The sequence below is a fragment of the Lotus japonicus genome, chromosome 3, assembly GCF_012489685.1.
Source record: "Lotus japonicus ecotype B-129 chromosome 3, LjGifu_v1.2".
Taxonomy (NCBI): Eukaryota; Viridiplantae; Streptophyta; class Magnoliopsida; order Fabales; family Fabaceae; genus Lotus; species Lotus japonicus.
The window spans coordinates 84,828,124-84,846,632 of record NC_080043.1 but is presented as its reverse complement, the minus strand read 5'-3'; the positions used below and the strand labels follow the sequence as shown (position 1 = coordinate 84,846,632).

Sequence of the window (18,509 nt, the reverse complement as noted above, 5' to 3'; positions counted from 1 at the left end):
TTCCGCTACCGCCTTAGCCTCCTCCAACTCCATCTTCAAGCCATCCCTACAAAATTGAGCGTTGAACACAGGAAAAATATTCAAAATCGTTTGAGTAGAAATTTTAGGAAGAGATAAGTAAACCTCCACTCTAAGAAGAAACCCCCAAATCTCTCAAATTCAGGCTTCATCTCCACGGCCTTCACTCTCAAAATCGTGGTCGAAACCCATGTTTTATGTCAGATTTGTAAGATAATTGAATTCGTGAATATTATTGATGAATGGTACAATATTTATACAATGCATGGTTGACTAAATACATAAATGCTAGACCTAATTACAGAGTACTTACAGGGAATCAAATATGGAATAATCAACATATTCCTATTCTATCACACCCCCGCAGTCGAAGCGGGAGGTTCACTGACGCTGAGACTGGAGCAAAAATCATCAAATAGAACTCGAGGAAGGCCTTTAGTGAAGATGTCTGCAATCTGGTGACGAGAAGGAACATGAAGGATGCGTGCCTGACCACGTGCGACCTTCTCGCGAACAAAGTGAATGTCCATCTCAATGTGTTTAGTGCGCTGATGCTGAAAATGATTGCCGGATAGGTAGATGGCACTAACATTATCACAATAGACTAAAGGAGCTTGAGAAAGAGGAAAGTGAAGCTCCAAAAGCAGGTTGCATAGCCAACATGATTCGGAAACCACATTAGCAACGCCGCGGGACTCAGCCTCAACACTGGACCGGGAAAGCGTGGGTTGTCTCTTGGACGACCGGGAAATGAGGTTGTCGCCGAGAAACACACAGTAACCAGAAGTAGACCGACGGGTGTCGGGACATCCACCCCAATCTGCATCGGTGTATGAAATAAGCTTCTCGATAGGAGAAGGATAGAGATGCAATCCAAATTGTAAGGTGCCCTGAACATAACGTAGGATGCGCTTCAGTGCAAGCATATGCTCTGTGCGGGGGGGCATACATGTGAAGACACACCTGCTGAACAACATAAGAGATGTCAGGACGGGTGAATGTGAGATACTGCAAGGCCCCAGCAAGACTCCGATATAAAGTAGGATCATCACACGGAGAACCAGCAGAAGTACTTAGTTTCTGCTTGGTGTCAACTGGAGTGGCAGAAGGATTGCACGATGTCATACCGGCTCGAGCAATAATGTCACGGGCATATGTACTCTGACTGAGAAAAAGTCCACCTGCATGTATGGTGACGGCAATGCCCAAAAAGTAGCGCCATGGTCCCAGATCCTTCATAGCAAACTCAGAGGCAAGAAGAGCCATGATAGATGTGCGAAGGTCATGAGAGGAGCTGATGAGAATGATGTCATCAACATAAAGCAGGAGGTAAGCCATGTCAGAGCCTCGTCTATAGATGAAAAGAGAGTGATCAGAGGTGCTATGCCGAAATCCAATGGGGAGACATAATCTGCAAACCGCTGGTACCAAGCGTGTGGCGCTTGCTTTAACCCATAAAGAGATTTCCGCAAGCGACACACATAATCGGGATGAATGCGGTCACAGAAACCCTGAGGCTGATGCATGTAGACTGTCTCATGTAGATCACCATGGAGGAAAGCATTCTGAACATCTAGTTGGTGAATGGGCCTAGACCTGGATAAGGCAATGGTGATAACGGTGCGAATGGTCGCTGGTTTCACCACAGGACTGAAGGTCTCATCACAATCAACACCTGCAATCTGTGACCTGCCATCATCTACAAGACGAGCTTTATAACGCTCAAAACAACCATTAGCTTTCGTCTTATGACGAAAAATCCACATGCAGCGAATGATATTAACATTAGTAGGACGAGGTACCAAATCCCAAGTTTTATTTTTAATTAAAGCATCAAATTCAGACTGCATTGCAGATTTCCAATTTGGGTCTGAAAGAGCTAGCTTCGGGTTTTTGGGAAGAGGTGAGATGGTGGGATCATCAATGGTGACAGAAAGGTTGAAGAGCTTTCTGGGTTTGTAGATACCACGCATGCTGCGAGTGGTCATGGTACAGATAGGAGGGACAGGTTGAGTCGGCGACAGAGGTGAAGGAGAAGGTAGAAGGGAGTCAGAAGAGGAGGAAGAGGTCGTAGGTGGTTGTGGGGTGGTCACAACGAGAGGGACTGCAGGAGTAGGGGTAGGTGCAGGTAAGGTGGATGGATGAGTCCACTGGTGAATAATAGAGGGATGTATAGTATCTGAGAAGCAGTCATATGTTGAGGGAGGAGGGATAGTCATGGTGGCAAAGGGAACTGAGTCTCATCAAAGATGACATGTCGGGAGATAATGATTTTTCTGTGCGACAAATCAAAACACTTATAACCTCTGTGATGAAGTGGGTAGCCGAGGAAGACACACGGGGATGAGCGGGGTTGTAATTTGTTAATGGTGGTGGAGGGAACCAAAGGGTAACAAAGACAACCAAAAACACGCAGATGTGTGTAAGACAGGTCACGACGATACAGAAGTTGAGTAGGAGAGAGATTAGACAGAGTTTTCCGTGGAATGATATTAAGCAGATAGGTAGCCATTTGAAGGGCATGATGCCAAAAGGACGGAGGAACCGACGCATGAGTGAGAAGGGTACGAATCATGTTGTTAATGGTGCGTATTTTGCGCTCCGCCTTACCATTTTGAGATGATGTATGGGGGCAAGAGAAGCGAAAAATAAGACCATTAGCAGCACAATAATCATGAAAGGATTTATTGTCAAATTCGCGCCCATTATCACATTGAAGACATTTCACAGATTAAGAAAAATGCGTGCGGATTTGATTCGACAAAGAGGTGAACAAGTCAAAAACTTTAGATTTATTACTTAAAGGAAACGTCCACAGGAAATCTGTAAAATCATCCAAGAATAATACATAGTACCGATGACCGACGGAAGATAAAACAGGCGAAGTCCATAAATCACTATGTAAAATGTCAAAAGGCACACAAGACTCACAAACTGTGCTAGAATTTAAATGTTCAATGCTAATGAACTTATTACTACGAAGAGACTGCAAGGAAGAAGAACTTGGATGACCAAGACGACAATGCCAGAGACTCTGAGCTAGACCAGCAAATGGAAAGGATGGAGTGACTGGGTAGAGATCGCCTGAACTATGACATCTCATGAGTAGAATCCTCGTCTGAAAATCATGAACCGAGAAGCCATATGGGTCAAAACAAACAGAAACATTGTTATCACTGGTGAGTTGTCGCACTGAAATCAAGTTTTTAACAATATTAGGTGTGTGCAAGACATAAGAAAGGGTCAAGGGCGTGTGTTTATGGGAAGTGGGAAGGGTTGTATGTCCAGAACCCTAAATTGGAATACCCTGTCCGCTACCAACATACAGTTTCTGATTAAGATGACTCAAATTAGAATAAGACGTGAGATTACCTTGTGATGCTGCCACATGAGATAATGCTCCAGTGTCCATGTACCAGGTGCTGTCCGGAGGAGCAAGTGTCATGGTGTGCATGGCAGTGGTAATGTCAGTCGGCACGGGTGAGGCTGAAGCAGCATAAGCCTGAGGTCGCAGGCCCAGAATGCCAGGCTGCTGAGGAGGAGCAGACGGACGGGTCCACTGAGATGTAGGGTATGGGCACGGAGGCATGGCCCATGGAGGTGGGGCCCATCCCCAATGCTGGTACGGAAAGTACTGAGGCCAAGGTGGCATCGGAGGAGAGGAGCCCTGAGAGGTGCCACTACGGGATCCACCACCGTTGCCACGATTCCCACAACGACCCTTAGAGTTGTGGGATCGAGAACGGTTGGAGGACCGACGATCGGAACTCTGAGAAGAGGCATCGGAAGGACGCGACTGAGTAGCAACATATGCAACTGGAGGTTCAGCAGGTTTCATCTTAGCCATACCGGCTTCCTCCAAGGTAAGCATGGAGCGAGCCTGATGAAAGGAGGGGAGCGGATTGCTCTGACGAATCAAAGTAGCAACACCCTTATAAGCGTCAGTGAGGCCGGAGATGAGCTGCAAAACTAGACGGTGATTGTTCACAGGAGCACCGACATCACGGAGCTGGTCAGAAAGCGTCTTCAGACGCTGACAGTAGGAGGCGACAGTCGGAAATGCCTCCATGCGAACATTAGAGAACTCCTGCTCTAGAGTGACAGCACGAGCGTTCTGATTATCCCAGAAAATATCAACCAAACGAGTCCAAGCAGTGAGAGCGGTGGAGTCAGGCTCCATGATGGTAGTCATCAGATTAATGGAGATGGTGGCATAAATCCACTGAAGGACAGTGGAATCCAAAGTGATCCACAGCTCGTAGGTAGGGTCAGTGACAGGCGGAGGAGGCTTGTCCGCAACAGGGACAATGTGGTGCAAAACCCGGTGAGAACAGGCATGGATGCGGAAAAGCTCCGCCCAGGTGCCATAGCGATCAGTCTCCACGTCAAGCATAATAGGAATGTGATTCCTAATGTTCGTAAGCAAGCGCCGGGTGGAAATTAGGTTTAGCCGACGGGGCAGGAGGGGCCGCGATGGTGACTGCCGGAGAACTGGTGGCGGGCATGGAGGTGTCCGAGGAGGCTTGAGAAGACATGACGGCGAGATATCGGGCCAAGAGTAAAGGACAATAGGTTTTTTTTTTTTTGTAATCTGGCCTGGAACCGGATTCAAAAAATAAAGTAAACCGGTTCAGGGGGCGGGTCTGGCGAACCGGGTGTGTAGGGTGAACCGGGAGGGGGAGAAACAAGTGACTGGGCTGTCACGGTTGGCAAGTTGCACGGATTTGATGCGGGTGGGGCTGACCCGAGTTGCAGAGGGTCAAATCCGGTAGTTGCTGGCGGCGGCTGGCTGGGCGAGCGGCGGCCGGAATAAGGGAGGCTGGCGGCGGCCGGCAAGAGGCAGGCGGTGGCGCTGAGAGAGGAGGAAGGAGGAAGACGAGAGAGTGTGGGAGCAGCGGAGGGGAGGTGCGGCTGTGGAGTTGCACGCACGATGTGGAGCGGCGGCGCTTGAGGAGACGCGGCGGCGGTGGGCTGTGCGGCGGTGCGAGGAAGGCACGGCGGAGGCGGCCCTTGGAAGGGAGGGAGGCAGCAGCGACTATGAGAAGGAAAAATAGGAAAATTAGGTCAGATAAAAGAGAGATCTGAACCTGCTCTAGATACCATGTAAGATAACTGAATTCGTGAATATTATTGATGAATGGTACAATATTTATACAATGCATGGTTGACTAAATACATAAATGCTAGACCTAATTACAGAGTAATTACAGGGAATCAAATATGGAATAATCAACATATTCTTATTCTTATTCTATCAAGATTCTAAAGACCGGAGAAAACAAAATCACGTTCATACCCAAGATATAAACAAATCAAAGAAAAGAAAATGTTACCTTTAGGTTGTTCATGGGGAGGAATAGCTCCGGAAGCCATCACAATGGCGAAAACAAAAACACCAGGAGACGACTACGCCGATCTGACCTGGCTCAGGTGCAGGAGGCATCTCAACTGGGCGGAGGGACGATGATTTTGGTGCTGAAAGCGGCGGAAATGCATCTGAGCGAATTGGGTGCTCCGCAGGAATCATTCTCTCTGAAGTTGCGCACATCTAAAGGTTTTCATTGGTTCCCTTTCAGCATGCCTGATTATTGGAACCGAACAAAACCTAATTTCAGAGAACCCAGAAGTAAAGAATGCAGAAGAGGAAGGGTATCAAGTGATCCCAAATCAACTGTGACTAAAGACAAAAACTAAAAAGAAACATTAATGGTGGTGAATATCAAAAGTGAAGAAACAAAAGGCTGAATGAAAAGGCAAACATGACAAAAATAAAAAGAACCCTAAGATCCATAACAACCAAAAGAAGTTTTCCAAAACAGGCTCAGCACAATGAAAACTACAGAAAATCAAGTGGAAAGGAAAAACGGAGACTTCAAAAACCTGAAATTGAAAAAAGAAACCATATACTTCTCAATAGGTGTAATCAGGACTAACAATGTCAGTCCGCCGTTGGAAGAGCCACAGTTCAAAAAATCAATTTTAAATTATTTATCATATATTATCTCTCTTCCTCTAACACTACTGAAAACCCTATTCAACACTTTCCAACTCTATTTGCTTAGTTAGACCTCATATTCATAATACTGACATAAACAGCTTCTCAAACAAATAAAAAACATGAAACATAAAAAATCAAATTAACACAATAAAAACATAGAGAGAAAGAAAAGAGTTGAAGCGCCAGACCTGGACGATGATGACGTAAATAACATGCTCTGGTACAGATTAATCTGAAACAATAAAGATGGATAATCGAATATAAGTTAAAACGTTGAAAGATTAGGAATTCAGATGACAGAGAACAAAACATGCAATGGTAATGGGTGAAAGCTGAAATTAGCAAAACGAAAACAATAAACATGGAAAGAGAACCTTGGAAGGAAGACTGTCCATACCAAATCCTGATGATCGAAAGAGCGGTAGAAACCCTAAACCCCAGATCATTCCACTAATTTATGCAAGAAGCAAAGAACCCCCTAAAAAACAATAATCAGAGTCTCACAAAGCTCAGAAAGATGAAAGAAAAGAAAAGAAAAGAACCAAAACTTAAGAAAATGAGAACCTAGTAGATCGCAGGTCGCTCCACCACCGCCTGCAAGAATCAAACTAAAGCCCAGATGATTGAAACCCGCCTTCAATCTCATCTGCTTCGCCTCGTTCGTGATCTGCCTCGCTCGTGCTCTGTTCCGGTTCTGCTCACACGATAGAAGGAAAACGGAAGACATGAAAGGGATAACGTGCGACGCGATTAAAAGCGCTAGAAGAATGAAAACGGATGAAAAAGGAGAAACCATAACATCAGCCAAATACAAAAGAAGATCAAGATTGCTGGAGGATTTCGACGGCCAAGATTTGATCCATAAATAATAACTTATTGTGAATCAACGGCTGAGATTCAATCCAAGTGAAATAAAATAGATTTTTACCAAAATATCCATGGTCAAGCTTCATTGCCTTGGAAATTATTTGTTGATTGACAGATTTACCTCCAAGATTGCAAAAGCTCTCCCTTTATATAGTTTATAGATAGATAGATGTTCCATCCAACTCTATCTCAACTCTGTATTTTAATGCTCTTGGTCCCCCCTCCCAAAGCAACCCGTGAAGCTGCAGAGCATAAATTTGGCTTCAGCTGCCCAATTGTTTAGTTTGTTATCTTCCACACGATTCTATCTCAATTCTCCATATCTTAATCTTCTTTATCCCCAAATGTAATCCGTGAGATTGCACATAATGAGAGAGCATAAAAATTGGATTGCACTAGAAACAACTGAACAAAAAAAGAATTAACATAATGCATTAGCAAAAAAAAAATATGTTACATCGTGATTGAAACATGAAGCACATGTTCATTTCCTAGTTCTCTCAGTTCACTCATCATTGTCTTCCCCTTCCTAATCTCACACTCTTCTCACTACTAATGACGGTGGTGGACACACTCAGCAGGCGTGACCGGAAACCTAGCAGTGTCACTACAATAATCATACACCATATGGTTCGCCCTAACCCACAAGAGCTGGTGGCTCTGGTGCAAGCTCAGCTCCGACATCGTTGGCTCATCCCACCAATAACTCTTATCCTCACTGCTGCTACACCTCTTCGCATTCTCCGCCGCCGTCACCGGCACCGGACACTCACAAGCATTGATCTCAAAATCCTTGTAGGTAGCAACAAACGGTGCATGGCTCCAATCTGTCTTCACGCGCCCCCCTTGTGTAGCCCAATCATCAGCATTCCACAGCGAGCTGTACACCCCCATGGCTTGGTCCTTTGGGAATGGAATTCCCTTGTGTTCCAGATTCATGTGAACCCTGATTGGAGTCTCGTCGACAAGGAACACAACTTGGCGCTGGTTCCAGAAGATTGAGTAGGAGTGGAACTCCTTGGTGGGATCGAACCAGAGGTTGAGTCTCTGCTCTCTGTTACCAACTCCGTTCACATAAACGTTGGTCTGGACTGAGTAAGGTTCACCTGTGGTGTTTCCCAGAAACTCGAAATCGAATTCATTGTGATTTGCTCCCTCTGATGACATCTGCATCACAAATAATCAATCATCAAACTTCAAATTCAGTACTCTGTGTAGTTTTCACTCTATAATATAACTCAACTTATTTTAATCCAATTATATATCAATTAATGAGTTCTTAAACCGTGTATATAACCTTAAGCAACAACTATTTTAAAATGTGCACAAATATATAAAGTTGATAGATGTCATTCTAGTTACTGAGTTAATTGAATGTGGAAAAAAAGACAGTTAATGCAAGGATTAATTGGAGGCACGTTTTAAAAAAAGTAGGTAGGTGGGACTAAATTAAATGGCGTTATGGTACTAGTCAATTTATTAACCCTAATTGCTCTGTTATTAGTCTATTCATGGAAGCTACAGTTGTGAACGATCAATTCATTGAACTGAATATGCAAACTTTTTAACTATGGGGACCACAGGCATTATCTTCATGTCGTGAGTAATACTATAATTAAATTATGAACATTGCAAAATGTGAATCACAAGCAAATTAAGGGAAATTAATGTTAAATCCTCATCACTTACATAGAAAGCAGTAACAGTTCCAGCAGAGTCACCCTCCACAAGCTTAAGATTAAGGCTCACTCTACCAAACATGTACTTTTTCTTTGATTCAAATCCCGCACCTGCAACATTCACACATTTTTTGACATAAATAACACAAACAAACAATTTTTTTTGCAAGTATGTAAACACCAAAGTAGCATTTATTAAACTTGTTACAAAGGGCATTCAGATCTAACAAAAAATGTTGAAAATTAATATCAAGGAAACTGTTTAGTTAGTTACCAGAATATTTGTCAAGTTGGAGTTTGATTTGTTCTCCTTCATGGATGAAATGGTCAAGAGCCCAGCTAGACTGGAAGAGTTCATCAAACTTGGCAGAGGAAACCAACCCCACCATAACAAGACCAACAAAAAATGCCAAGATCCCAGACATGTTCACCATTGGTGTAGTAGCTGAAGAGAATGCAGAGAAATAACAAAAAGAAAGAGGGATTTGATTTATATGCAGAGTAGTAGCAGAGTGAACTGTAGAGTACTGAAGGTTCCACTCTGAAACTGTGTGAGGGCTCACAAGAAAAGAATGGGAGTGTTCAGTCATATTTATAGCACCCTTTCACACTTCACACTCAGTCACTCACTCACAATTTCCACGTAATGAAAGGGTGTGCCAGGTCACGTGACACGTAGGATTTCAAATTCCAAGGAATGAGGCAAACGAATTAAAATCGATGTGGGGTTAAAAAAATGTAGCCGTTACTGTGCTCAGTGTGCAAGCTGGCGAAAGCTGTTGGTAGCGAGTGGGGCACCACTGCTCTAATGGAATGATGGCAGATCATGTCCAATAAAGTAATGCCATGTGGGATAATACAGCTGGTGATTGTCACGCTACAGTTGTCATCGGCTGTATATGTGTTTAAAATATCTCCTGCTTTTCCTCGCAACCGTTGGATCCAACATCGTTTCAATCATGGAGAGGTTATCTGTAAAAAAATTGTGGTGTGAATGAAACTTGTATTTTAAAATTTTTTGAGTGCATGGAGTATTTACTTCCTTACTTCTTTCAAATTGAGTTCTTTAACCGAATCATAGTTCAATACTAATACCAAAGTTACAGCATAACTTGTAGATAGTTGAATTCCTTAACCGTCTAGTCCAGAGTTCGATTCCTGAGTGGTGGGTATGGAGAAGCATTTGTCAGTTGTGGGATACCATAGTTTTATATTGATAATTAATTACAACATGTCACGTAAGAGAAATAATAATTTTCATTTAAAATTTTAATTAAAATAAAAATATATTTTATGATTTGGTGGAATTCAATTGGGTGAATGTGTAAAATCTGTTTACATTAACGATGTACATCCTAATTCAAAAAATTATTAGGAGAAATCTACTTATATAACATGATTCTATAGTATCGTTCAAAAAAAAAACATGATTCTATAGTATTAAGGATTTAGTTTTATGACTATATCTTATAGAATTTTTTTTTTCTTTTTTAGAATGCCTACGAAAAAACTATCTACTACCTCCTCAATAATTTTGTCCATACACAATTTTAAATGATGAATCTTTCCACTCAAATCTAGAGATGGTGCAAAGGGGCCCATTAACTTTTTTCAATAACTTATACATGTAATTTTATATATAGTTTTTTGATACTTAATTTTATATATAGTTTGTAATCATAAAAAAAAATTGTGCACAGAAAAAATTCATTAAGCAAAAATTATCACGTATAAATTTTTTAACTAATACTACTAATACAGTATTTCAGTGAGTTGAATTAATACCATTTAATACTATTAAAGTTTTCGGTAACATTTTTCTTAAATTTAATAACCATAATCCTGGTGCAAAATCCACATTGCCTGGTGTCAAATTGGGTGAAACCGTGAAAGAGCCTATGTTAAGCATTTTGATTTGGGAGTGGTTCGAAAGTGGTAGTTGGTTCCTGGTCCTGTTTATCAGCTTTCTTGTGTCTCGCTTTTGCTTTTCTTTTGTTGACAGCATTTCCAGCTGGACTATGCAGTGTGCGCAGCACAATTATACAAAGGAAAATATTCTTTTTTTCTTTTACTTTTTACTCTTTTAAATCGACATTTCCCTCTCGAGGTTACTTATCCTCTCTTTGTTTCTTTTTAAAAATTATTATTTTAAAGGTTTTTGTTTTTATTATTTAATTTATCTATTATTAAAAAAATTAAAATGTATTGTAATTTTACTAATTATATATCTATTTTGATTAATTTATATGTTTACTATGAAATTGATTAATTAAAAATAAAACAATTTTTTTTGGTTTGAGATCCAACTAACATCTCTAAAATCTCATAAGTTAAGGCTCATATATGACAACCAAGTTTCAAATAACATAAAAGGAAGACCAAACTTTCACTAATATTTTAGTTTTTAGTTAAGTTGTTGGAACTATGGTTAAACAGTTAGAACTATTATTAAGATGTTATTGTTAAAAAATTAATATCATGTTTATCTTCCATTAACTTGGAAAATAATATTAGTTCAAGAGCATCTATATATTTCCTAACTTATCATTAATGAATATTGAAAATCACATGATATATGTATGTATTTAAATAGTGTACAGTCTATAATGGAATGACACTTAATTAACTACACCTATACGAGTAGGAGGAACTAATGCAACTTTACCATGAAATGTCATGGTTTGAAAACATTGACTCTAAATGTAATTAAGGATATATGAGAACCATTAATTTAACCTACACAAATTAGTATGTGTGTGTTTGGACTTTGGATACATTTTCAATCCACATAAACACATTTTTCAATGAAAAAGAAAACATCATTTTTAATTAAAACTCCAATTTCTCTATAAATTTGTGTCAAAAGTCACATCATCATAACATAAATGATGATAATGTATATCTAAATCCCATCAAAGTTGAGAAATAAGAGAAAAAGATACAAGTTAAGGCATCCAAGTAGATTAAAGAGTTCCAATATAAAGTCAATAAGCAAATTAAAAGATACAAGACGTATGTTATCATTCATTATCTTAAAAAATTGATGTTCTAATAAAAATCATGCAACTATCATTTTTTTATAAGCTAAAAAATATATTGAAAAGAAATATAAGGGTACTTCAACGCAACTATGATCATAAATGAATGATTCATATTTCCTTTTTATTGTCATCGTGTCTTGTGAATAATAGTGTTTAAATTTACAATAATTTTCCTCTTGTAATATAAAAATTATGATATTTATTAAGTGCTTATTCAATTATAACCACATATATACTTTTTCTAAACTAATGATATTATCTAATTCAACTTGATTGTGAGAAAGCCTTTTACAAGCATTTTAATATGTTGTGCTCCGCCATTGCGCTACCATTTTATATGGTCGAGCATCACTTTGTACCTCTACTCGGATAACCTTTTAGTGACCAGAATATTGGATCCACGAAATATCACGATTAAAAAAAGGTTTAAGAAAATAATGATGTCTGCTTTATTTCTTAATCCATATATATCAAAATTTTAGTAGATGGAAGGAATGAATGAGTAAATATTTTATGCCTTTGAGATCTGAGCACTGTGTTTATCGGGAATATTACACTGACATTTGTATTTTTTTAAAGATTACTATATAGTATAATAGTGTCATGATAGATCTTCATGTGAATGTTTTGCGATGGACAACTAAAATGAATGGAAATTTACAATTTTTCTGTAAACAAAAGTGGAAAGAGATCTTACTGGGAATGGGCAAGTGGGGCTGACAGATTGGGGTCGGGTTTTCACCAAACCATAGTTTTAATTTCTATTTCTATCAATTTACAAAGAAAGTCTTGTTCCCTCTCAACCCAGCTTCAATCCAGCAAATTTAATAAATGTGACACCACATCTTTAGTTTTAGTATTTCTTTTATTGCCTTTGTTTTGGATCTACACAGCAAAATTAATTAGGAGATGGGGTTATGAGCAAACGCAACAAATGATTATTGATTGTACATACGATTATAATGTTAATGCAGAATTTCAAAAACACTCTTGTGTATTCTTTTTTGACTTTATTCATCTTAATCATGTCGATCAAGTCCTATAAAGGCTCATTTGGTGGTCGGGATAGAATAAGAGGAGGATATAAATGATTGAATATGACATGATATGATAAGACCAGAATAAACTCTTATAGGGACATGATATTGATAGGTTATTATTTTTTTTTTGACAATATTGATAGGATATTGTAGGAACAATGAAAATTGTATCAAATTTTCGTTTGAAATAAAATGTCATAATATTCATAAACTGACAGGATATTTCTATCATATCTCCCCCCTCATGATAACTTTTACACATGATAGGATAATGGATATGATAGTGTTATCATGTCCTACTAGCGCAACAAATTAAACAACATATTACAACATGGTAAAATTATTGTTATCATACCATGTCTATTTATCTTGTCCACCAAACAGGCCCTAAATATACAGCTATATGGAGAATTTAGTCACCTATATGTTACACTCAATTAGAATAGAACCATGTCTCTTGAAACTTTAAGTGTATATTTAAATAAACAATGAAAAGTTAAGGTGAATCAAAATCATAGTAAAAAAACATTTTTTCTTAATTTTGTAGTTGTCCATTCAGATTTTGGTATTATTGTGACTTTTTAATTATCGTGCATTCAAATATGCATTAATGTAAGTCTCACTAATAAAAACAATTTGTAAATTTAGTTTTTTTTATATTATAAAGATAAATTGCATCATTCGGAGATGGATCCTTATATCTCTTTCATCTGATTCATATATCTCGTATCTCTTACCACTTGAGTTATCGTTAAGAACATTAAATTTAGATTTACAACAAGATAACTTATTGTTTTTTAATGAAAATACAATAACAAAATATGTTACTGACATTTGTGGCTTAAAATATATAAAAAAATTCCTCCGAGTTTGTTCGGATTTGAAGATATGATATATTTATTTTTAAATTAAAAAAATGAAGGTTGTAACGTGCTTGTACTTGGAAATGTAATGTAATCTTGGCTATTGTTACGTTCTTGCACTATTATACAATAATTGTACGGCTCTTAGTTTTGGTCCTCTTTTCGAAGGGGTAGGATCGCGCAAATCCAGAAAACACAATACTACTACTCTACTAGTAGTATCTTGTAACATGTGTGTACCTTATTATATTTATACTGCCTCCAGTATTTATAACAATCAATTTTAATTTTATGCTGCATTAATTAAATTATTTTAATAAAAACACTCGTAAATGAAGAACATATTTAATGGTAAAACTATATATTTCTTACTGTAGCTCTTATAAACATCTTGTGAAACACAAACACAAAGACTCAAATTAGAATGGTGCAGTAATATTTTTATAATATTTGACAGTTAATAACCTTAATTATAACATGACTTTTGTGAACTCAAATGTTGAATTAAATTACTAGTCACTTTAATTATTTGTTGTTCAAATATTATAATCTTAAACAACAATAATTTCTAATTAAGTGTTGAGATTTACATACATTTCAATATAATTTATTATTATTATTATTGGAGAGACCGAGCTCAATATAAAATGTTTTCAAATTAAGGTAAAATTTTATTGATATATAATCGATATGTATCTAATAGTGGATTTTATGATATAATCTTCGAGGGTGCGTAACCTTATTTTGAGCTTTTTGGAGGTTAAGTTAAGCTGTTTGAGCGACATTTAAGCTTTCATATCAAATTTTCGCTTTGTTTGCAGGAGATCAGGTTCTAGGTTGAGCGGTGAAGCCAACGTCGTCCCGCCGCCGTCGCCATCGCTTCCAACGCCTCAGATCCCAAATTGCTAGGGTTTGTTTGGATTTCTTTATTGGGCTGAGTTTTTGGGCTTATTGGTGATGGGCTTGGTGGCTTTGGGCTTGCAAGTTGTCTCTTTTTTAAATCTCCTTTAGCTAACTGTGTTTAGATGTACAAAAGAGTCATGTGCTTAAGTGTAATAGAACTTTCTTGTAAGTTTACTGTGTACATCAGCTAGTAGGCCTAATTGTATTGCTTGAGAATTTGTATGGGCTCTGTAGAAAAGGCTGAATGTTTGGCTCTTGTAGCCTTGTACTGAGTATGGCCCTTTCCATCTAATGAAACTATTCCCTTTGACAAAAAAAAACAGTTTTTTGAAAAGAAAAAAAACTTTCCATCTAATGAAACTATTCCCTTTGACAAAAAAAAACAGTTTTTTGAAAAGAAAAAAAATTATGAGGTCCCTATATATAAACTCTTTGAAATGTCTAACTAATTCGTACAAGAAAAATGCTAATGATTGACTCTCATAAGTTAATAGTGACGAATCTAGACATTTTATATTGTGAAGACAATATATATAATAAATTTATAAAAAAAACATATTACTATTAGAAGTTTTAAAACATTTCATAATTGTTCTCTACGAGTTTTTATATTAATACAATTTTTTCATTCTTAATACTATTAAATACACCCCTCTCTATATATAAGTAATTAAACCATTGTTTAACTATTCATCCCTCATACAATTTCACATTCGATTGGGGTTATATTATTAACCATCGATCCCGTAGAAAAAAATAACCCTCAAGCTGTAAGTGTTGAACCTAAAATTAAGGGAGAGATAGAATGATTTGGACTGATGATAATATGTGGGAAACAAAATGGTAGTGCAACAACTTCACATTTGTTTTTATAAGCCAAAAAATATATTGAAATAAAATGTACTTCAACCCAATACAAAGATAAATGGACATTAGTTTTAACACCCCCTCAATTAATCTCCCACCCTCCTTTATGCACCAAAATATCTGAAATACCCTTTAAAATTTAATTTCATTCCAAACATATCCATTTTCCTATCTTATCACTACCATCATTTTTTTTTATCACCACCCTTCACTTTTACTCTCATCTCATAGTTTTCTTCGTTGCCACTTTTCACACTTAATATATGTGAAAACATTTCATACATTGTAAGTGTGAACCGATGTATGTTTGTTCTCTCTTCACCTTCTTCCTTTCGTTTTAAGTATTTCACATTTAACAGTTGGTTCCTTCACACTCTTGAGGGTGAAATTTGAAAATATTTCACACTCTTGAGTGTGAAATGAAAATATAAAAAAATTAATTTTTTTTAAATAAAATTATTAACAGTTCAATAACTCACACTCTTGAGTGTGAAATTTAAAAATGTTTCACACATTTGAGTGTGAAATTTAATTATTAAAAACTAAATATTTAAAATTAAAAATAAAATTCTTAACACTTGGTTCTTTCACACTCTTGAGTGTGAAATTTGAAAAGATTTCACACTCTTGAGTGTGAAATGAAAATTATAAAAAAAAAATTAAAAAATTATTAACAGTTCAATAACTCACACTCTTGAGTGTGAAATTTGAAAATGTTTCACACATTTGAGTGTGAAATTTAATTATTAAAAACTAAATAGTTAAAATTAAAAATAAAATTCTTAACACTTGATTCTTTCACACTCTTGAGTGTGAAATTTGAAATTTAATTATTAAAAACTAAATATTTAAAATTAAAAATAAAATTCTTAACACTTGATTCTTTCACACTCTTGAGTGTGAAATTTGAAAAGATTTCACACTCTTGAGTGTGAAATGTGTGAAATGAAAATTATAAAAAAAACAAAAAAAAATTAAAAAATTATTAACAGTTCAATAACTCACACTCTTGAGTGTGAAATTTGAAAATGTTTCACACACTTGAGTGTGAAATCTAATTCTAAAGAAACGAAAAATTTAAAATTGAAAATAAAGTTCATTCACACTACTAATCTTGAGTGCGAAACTGAATTGTGTTTCACACCCTTGAGTGTGAAACACAATTGTGCGAATTGAGTATTTTTATTCTCTCTTCACCTTCTTCCTTTCGTTTTAAGTGTTTCACACTTAGTGAATGTGAAATATTTTCACACATATTGAGTGTGAAAATGTTTCACACTTAGTATGTGTGAAAATACTCTCACACTTTGACTATCTCTTTATAAGAGAGGGTATTAAGGGAATTTAGAAAATAAAAGAGGGTGTGAGATTAATAAGGAGGTGTTAAAACTAATGCCCAAGATAAAGTTGCAAAAGAAGCTATAGAACAACATATAAAATTACATCTCAAAATGGCGTGTGAGGGAAATTTTTAAGCCATTCACTACAATATTATATTTCTCATTTACTTGAATTATATATTTCTTTTGTATTGAACTACATGGAAACATTCTGGAGCAGCTCGGGTTTACCTCGGTGCAAAGAGCTTGCTTGGCGCGCATCTTCTGGCTATCTTCCCGTGAGGACAGCGTTGGTGCGGCGTGGTGTGGATGTAGAGGTTGATTGCCCCTTATGCGGTATGGAACCGGAAACGGTTGATCATTTGTGGATCCGGTGTGCGGTTACTCGAGCTTTCTGGTTTGGTAGCCCTCTTGCGCTACGGCTTGACAGGTTTGACACTTTGCATGATTTCCTGAGTTATTTTATTGATTCAGCTGAGGAGGATGCCATCTCTTTGTGGCAAGCGACATCCTATGCTTTATGGGAGGCTCGGAATCGTGTTGTCTTTGAGGGACGTGCGTTCTCGGTCCCCTTGGTGGTGCAGCGTGCGCAGGACCTGGGTCAGTTGTTGCCGGCGAGTGGGACAAAGGTGCGGAATGCTCCTTCCATGGTGGCAGTTTGGCAGCGGCCTACGCGTGGGGTGATCAAAATTAATTTTGATGCTTCTTTCAGGTCTGCTTCTGATATCGGGGCAGGTATGGTGGCCAGGGATCATGAGGGTTTTGTTTTAGCATCAGCAGCTGCGTTTCCTTTAGCGGCCTCTTCTCCGTTGTTGGCCGAAGCTGCTGCTTTGCGTTGGGCTATGGTTCTAGCCATTCAGCTTGGTTTCCGTCGTGTTTGTTTTGAAACAGATTGCTTGCAACTGTTTCAACGATGGACCAAGCCTCCGGATGGTGCTTCTTATTTAGTTTCTATTATTAATGATTGTTTTGTTCTTTCCCGTTCTTTTGATGTAATAGACCTTTCTTTTGTTCGCCGTTCTGGCAATGCGGTGGCGGATTTACTTGCTAGGAAGGCTTCCTCATTCGCCGGTTTAGTGTGGATTGAGGAAGTCCCTTCTGAAGCGAATTCATTTATTTCTACGGACCTTTTGGCCTCCGTGCCAGTCCAAGTTTAATGTTATTCAGACATATTTCAAAAAAAAAAAACTACATGGAAACATAGATCGTATAATATGCAAACTTAATTAATGAATGAAGATCGCAACATTATCAAAAATAACATAAACATTGAAATTCTTTCCTCGTAAAGTATATCATCTACAACAAAAGGATTCTAGTTTGCTACTTCTTTCCACTTAATCTAATACCACCTTTCAAATTCTCCCAGATTGATTCTTCCGAAGACAGAGTCTCACCACGACCATTATTAATATATACCTAGACAAGCATCCTGGTAAGAAATAGAGGCTACATTGTTAAAAAAATTGTACAAGATTTTTATGATTTCTCTGTTATTTTAATTTCTTTTTAAGCGTTGAGTGGGATTGACAACTCAAAGTTTCAAGTATTGATGGTTTCGTGTTGCAGAATATTAGTGATCAGAAAGTGTGTATAAAATCACCACTGTTATGGGTGATGTAGAACGCGAAAAGAAAAATCACTGAATAGATTAATAGTTACTGAGACGAGAGTGTGCAAGCAGACCAGGCCGTACGTTGCTCTTCTTTTGGACTTTTCTTGTGCAGGATGTATGATGAACGGTGATGGCGTGAACTAATTATATAATGCGAACATTCACTTTCGAAGCCGTCTTTATGGTAAACCTAAGAATTTTTTTTGCATTATCTTCTCTTAAAAAAAAATTATAGGTATATTCGTGAAGAAATAATTCTATTTAACTAAGAAATATTT

The 18,509-nt window shown here is 37.6% G+C and overlaps 2 protein-coding genes across 2 annotated transcripts; one reads left to right on the top strand and one right to left on the bottom strand.

Annotated features, from left to right (window-relative positions):
* Window positions 1–7,289: 7,289 nt before the first annotated feature.
* LOC130746708 (xyloglucan endotransglucosylase protein 6-like) lies at window positions 7,290–9,165 on the bottom strand. Its single transcript, XM_057599411.1, has 3 exons — window positions 8,837–9,165; window positions 8,573–8,673; window positions 7,290–8,050 (listed from the first exon to the last, which is right to left on the bottom strand). The coding sequence occupies exons 1-3, from the start codon at window positions 9,150–9,152 to the stop codon at window positions 7,436–7,438; spliced, it is 1,032 nt and encodes a 343-aa protein (XP_057455394.1). The 5' UTR covers window positions 9,153–9,165; the 3' UTR covers window positions 7,290–7,435.
* Window positions 9,166–16,816: 7,651 nt separating this feature from the next.
* Window positions 16,817–17,773, top strand: LOC130744890 (uncharacterized). Its single transcript, XM_057597052.1, has one exon. The coding sequence runs from the start codon at window positions 16,817–16,819 to the stop codon at window positions 17,771–17,773; it is 957 nt and encodes a 318-aa protein (XP_057453035.1).
* Window positions 17,774–18,509: the final 736 nt, after the last annotated feature.